The following is a 6,000-nucleotide window of genomic DNA, read 5'->3' as shown; positions in this document are numbered from 1 at the left end:
TTACCCGTTTTACAAATAAAATGAAATTTTCAAACTTGAAACACATCGTTATGGCTTATTCTGATCAATCAGGATTCTGGTCACTGCAGCCGTCTATGTTGACGGAAGCACTTTAAACTTGGTTTACGATCGTTTCTTGATACTCCACATTTCTCTGCCAAGTTTGATCAAGAAACTACATTTCGACCTCGATAAGTTGGCAAAACGGTGAAATGTATTTTAAAATTCATTCACTCATTATCTGCATTTTCATTTGAGTTATTTCGCTGAAAAACAACCTGCTATAAGCAATGAACAGGGTGAGGTTTTTACCAGACTATTTTGCAGATGTAAAAACGTTATAAAGGGAAATGTATATAACCACTAGACCAGCAGGGAAAGCGCAATATCTATCTATCTATCTATCTATCTATCTATCTATCTATCTATCTATCTATCTATCTATATCTATATATATATATATATATATATATATATATATATATATATATATATATATATATATATATATATATATATATATATATATATATATATAGGTTCTACAGACCTTATTGCAAAAGTTAGTTGTAAACTTGGGCCCCCCAAAATGTTTCCAATCGGGCCTCGCGCCACCTAAGGCCGGCCCTTTATATATCCACTTTTTACTCTTCACAAGGAATTATTGCCTGAATAATTCCATTCTAAGCAATTCATTGGTTACAATGACTATTAGAGACGTTATTTAGTGATTCAACGTTAAATTAAGTGAGATTTACTTGTATTGTAAGAAGTGAAGAAAAAGAAATTAAATTATTGAATGAATTGCAAGTAAAATCTTGCCTTTCGGCCCTAAGCTATTATGCACGGTCATAATTTTCCATCAAATATTGTATCAAACTTACCTTTCATAGTCATTTGGTCAAATAAGTTGACTAAAATTTTACACGCACTAAAACTTAATTTTGTTGCTGATTGGTTTACTTTTTTTCTTTCAATTGTTACATTTGTTGGTAGTCATAGAGTGCAATGCGGCACTCTCTCGAGGCAGTTATTTAAAAGTGAGCTGTTTAAACCGTACATTTTAAAATAAACGAGCATTTGGAAATATGAACCGTGCATGTGAAATGTGAAAGCTCACCAACCTATAATCTCTGACCTTGCTAGCCTAACTTGAGCCACAATTTTTTTCTATGCTTCTTTTTTGCGTTTGTATTTATTGTAATGTTCTTTTAAGTTTACATTTATACAAACCAGTGTGCTGCTTGTAGACACCAATAAGCATTTCAATTGCTTCCCGTGTCACGATCTGTTAAGGAGAGTAATGCTCCCGAAGTACGTTTTTGTTTTTCGCGCGCTACTCTAGCCAGCTGTTTTACGCGCTATCCTAGCCAGCTGATTTAAGTTGGTCACAAAATTGATATCATGGGAGTCAAGGTGGAACAAAACGAGCCCTGTAGTGCTTCTAACCCGTTCCTGCCAGTACTACTACTTATCTGTACAAAAGTAAGTAAATAACTTTTTGGGGATATTATTTTCATCTTATTTTAATAATAAAAAGGTGTTACGAAAATTTAAGAAAATCTCTCCTTCGGCCGGGTTTGAACTCACGCCAAAAAACGTTATTCATTGCTAACACGTAGCGTTAGCATGCTCGGCGACGAGGGTCAACAGCAGCAAGAGTTTTATTTCTGCTATTTGAATACTACGTGGCAAGAAATGGATAACGCCAACCAATCAGAACTATGTACTTCGTTCCTACTTCCGGGAACATTATTCTCCCGAGCTAGTCCTCCCGTGTCCACGTTTAGCGCTACGGCACAGTGATTTTCGTTTGTTTACTTTGATGCAATACTGGATAGAACATGTTTTATTTAAGATCAATTGTATCAAATGTTGTAACCAACGCAAAAAGTTGCATGCATCTTGGTATCGTCCACGTCCAAACTCCACTTTGCTGAAACATTTCATGGAATATTTGATGATGTATAAATGGCTTTACTCACTTCTGGAAATTGGGATTCAATAATTATAGCAAAAGCTTAATATATGGAACTATATTTATTCAGTAGATTACTTAGATCTTTACAGTAGTTTTCCACAAACATTACACTGAAATTTGATAAATATAGCTACTACAGAAACATTGTTGTTAAAATATTATTCAAATTACAAATAAGGTGCTGCTCAAACTAATTGATTCTAAATTCATTTTAAAATGACTAATTACCAATCATTCTCTAATAACCTTACTGTTTATCTTAAGAATCATTATATTGAATCGTCACGTAAGTCAGCATCCATCAGTAGCAAATATTTCAATCGTACTTTGTCAATCTGAACCCATATCATGACTCGTTTTAACTTTACCGTGACGTAAGCAATAATATTTTTGCCGCTCATTCTCTTAATGTTGATGTAAGGTTCAGTGATAACAATGCATGTGATTGAATTTTCTAGAAATCTTGTATACCCCATATTTATAAAGGAAAATACCAATCTGGCATACTTACAAATGACATACAAAATTTGTTTCATATTAGAATCTGCTATGGCAGTATACAACGACTTTTTGCTCTTAATCAGGAACATGATCTTTCCCTGCGAGCTTATCTGCGACGATTTATCTGCATATAGTAAAAGGTGTATTAAAATAAAGAAGAAATAAAAGTAGAAGAAGAAAAGAAGGTCGATAATGTTTTACGCGGAGTTGGTAACTCTGATGAAGTTGAAGATACCCAAGAGCATGTTCCAGTATTCTGTGCTTGTATCAGCAATAGAATCATCCAAATGGAGTACGTGTGAGTACCAGTAAGATGAAATGGCTGCTGCAATATAAAATCCCGCCAAATAAAGTGAGATCTGTCATACGATTTCTGAACGCCAACGGACAGAATGCAGCTGACATACATCGGGGATTGTGTGTCATTTAAGGAACCAGCAGTAATGAGTAAAAGGAAAATCAGACAATGGTGCAGAGAGTTTTGGAAAAGGCGTTCAAATGTTCACAGCGATGAGCGTAGCAGAAGGCCCAGCATTCAGACAGACGATCTGATAAAACCGTTAACGAGAAAGTGCAATCCAATCGCCGGTTCACAATAACTGAACTCCTCGAAGAGTTTCCAGAAGTGCAAGCGAAAACAGTTCATTAACTTCTGACTGACAAGATTGGGGTATCACAAACTATGTGCAAGATGGCCCCAAAAATGCTGACATATGCTCACAAACAGCACAGAATGACAGCTGTACGTGATAATTTAGCTGGCCGGGGGGAGAGGATGGGGATGACCTCTTCTCTCACATTGTGACGGGGGATGAAAGCTTTACATTGTTCTCCACTGGGCAACCAAGGCAGCAGTAGTCAATGCAAAGGGGTCACTCCAGTTTTTCTAAAGTGAAGAAATTCTAATAAACACAATCAATTCACAAAATCATGGCAAGCGTGGTTTGGGACCAAAAGGATATGATTCTTGCTTAGTTCTTGGAACCATAACAAACAATTACAGCAGATGTGTATTGCCAAACACTGAATAATTTGCGACGATGCCACAATCGGAATGCTACGCAATGAAATTATGATCCATGACCACACCCGTCCACACATAGCGGCTCGTATTGTTGATACAATACAAAGATTTCGTTGTAAACTATTCAACATCCGCCTTACAGCACCGATCTTGTCCCGAGTGACTTCTTTATTTTCCTTCACCTGGAAAAATGTCTTGTATCAAAGCATTTCAAAGACAGTGAAGTACTCAAGACACCAAATCTGGATTGGCTGCACCATATTTTTACATAGAGGATATACGCTACCAGAAATGCCTGGAGGTTCAGGCTACTTCGAAAAATAGCCAAGGTATGTACTTGTATAATAATCATATCATCTATTTACTCCTATCATTTCCATATTTTAAAAAAAATATATATATATCGCCTCTATATTCTGACATGCACCTCATATTTTACATTAATACTTATAAAATCAGAATCCATACAAGTTTTACATTTCACAACATAACTGTTACCTATATTGACAGATATATATGTAAGAAAAAAAAATAAACATGAGCTGTTAACAATAAACTACAGACATGAGATTTTTACTACCAATCAAAGCTAGTGATGGTTCTAATATTAAGAAATCACACTTATACAACTACAATGATGCATGTTATCTCTCGATGAGCAAAAATATTGTCAAATAGAATTAAGTAGGCTAGTCATTCTTATTAAACTATGCCTTCAACAAACTGATACAAAACAAGTCTAAAATTTATGCATATAGATAATCAAAATTTGTCAGGAATTGTTTACAGTAACAGTACAGTTTAACTATGTAATCTCTTACACATATACTCTGGTTACCGTACCGATTAAGTCTGCTAACAAATTTTGGAGCTACAAAAGAATTATTACTTTGATTGTATGTAAACGTACTTTCAAATAATCCTTTACCGGGCGATGTTACTACAGTGAGAACGTATTGAATAACGTCTTTGTTTCTTGTTTTCCCAGAGAATTCTGACGGAATGCGAATAATAGCATTCCTAAGTTCATCAAGATATAACTTCGCACACTGCTTATAATGTTTCAACAAACCATTAATATGACTTACAAGGAATTTAGCAGCCTGCAGGATTTTCGGTTTAGCCTCCAAAAGCTTTATGGAGTCTGGTTGACACGTACACCAATGTTCTTCTATACCAGCATCATAGCACGATCGATTGTTTTGTATTGGAAGAAATAAAGAAATTCCTCGTGATAAGTTCATTAAGTTTTGAGATCTCTTTAACAAGGATTTCCTCTCAATTCTGCGTACATCTAAGATATCTTTCAAAGTCTCATGGAGATCAAAAGGACTTGTTAATTTACGCGAGTTTTGCTGTAAATTAGAAATAGCGTCTGCATACAAACTACGGAACCATTCTGGAAAAACGAAAAATAAATAAGGTAAACGTTCTTCTACATAACCAATGTATGTTTCTCTGAAGGCAGAGTACATTCGTAGTCCATGATCACTCATGAATATTAAAATTGTCTCATTTAAAACTCCGGAATTTAACAAATTTTTTAGCAGATACTCGTAATCTCGATCTCCCCATTTTATTTCATTAAGACTATCGTGAGTTAAACTAACGTACCAAAACAATGCAAAATATAGTTTAGAACTTAAAGATAACACTAATTTTCTGATATAGTCGTTAATAAGATTCATTGATTTCCTAGGACCAACACAAAAATGTGAGTTATGTTCACCTTCTCTTAGTGCTAATATCATGTACGTTTTAGGATAATAATCAGTCGGTTGTTTCAAGAAACCCATTTTACCAAAGCTAAACATTCCAAAGCGACTTTCTTCGTCAAAAACTGTTCTGTATCCTTCCTTGCTAAAATTCTTAAATAGCCACGGACAATCATCAAATATTGTATAAGTGGTTGGCCAACACGTTTTCCGCAATTCATTTACTGTCATTCCAGTGAGAACAGCAACCATATTAGGAAATGTATTATCACCAACTTTATTAAATCCAAACATTTCAATAGCTTGCAATTCGTTTTTCAAAAAAGAAAGTGTTTTGGGCATTTGTCGATACAAGTTCAACCGTGACAGTGAATCTGTTCCAAGGATAAGCACACTAATTTTTGGTCTTTTTTGATTAGATTTTTCAGAGTTAGATGTCAAGTTTTCACACCTTTCTTCCACTTCACGTTTCAAAGGAACAAAAGCATGATAATCTCGATATTTGATTGTTCCATATACTGAACAGTTTATTTTAACGAATTCCTCGTTGATTTGTACTGGCTCAGAAAAGTATCTGCAACTTTTGCTGTATCTGAAACAGAAAAATTCTACTTGAAATGTGTACTTTTAGGAACTACAATTATTACAAGATGAACTATTATAGAATATGTTTATATGCAGTAATTTCATCTATAGGACTAGAGAATGTGTTCTTAAGAATTTAGTCTACATCAAGCCAAACTCAGCGTACATTTCTTTATATCTATGAGAACTCAAAC

The 6,000-nt window shown here is 34.7% G+C and overlaps 1 protein-coding gene across 2 annotated transcripts in view; it reads right to left on the bottom strand.

The window, feature by feature from the left end:
* Positions 1-2,049: 2,049 nt before the first annotated feature.
* LOC145674829 (uncharacterized) overlaps positions 2,050-6,000 on the bottom strand; it is a 34,665-nt gene continuing 30,714 nt past the window's right edge. For both annotated transcript variants that reach the window (XM_081745052.1, XM_081745053.1), the window contains exon 4: positions 2,050-5,813. In XM_081745052.1, the coding sequence (XP_081601178.1) occupies positions 4,253-5,813 (1,561 nt within the window). In that variant the 3' untranslated portion in view covers positions 2,050-4,252. The remainder of the gene's footprint in view (positions 5,814-6,000) is intronic.

This window comes from Thermobia domestica, chromosome 18, assembly GCF_964235325.1.
Source record: "Thermobia domestica chromosome 18, izTheDome1.hap1.1, whole genome shotgun sequence".
In the NCBI taxonomy this organism is placed as follows: domain Eukaryota; kingdom Metazoa; phylum Arthropoda; class Insecta; order Zygentoma; family Lepismatidae; genus Thermobia; species Thermobia domestica.
The sequence above is the reverse complement of the archived record's forward strand: the minus strand, read 5'-3'. Positions and strand labels throughout refer to the sequence as shown.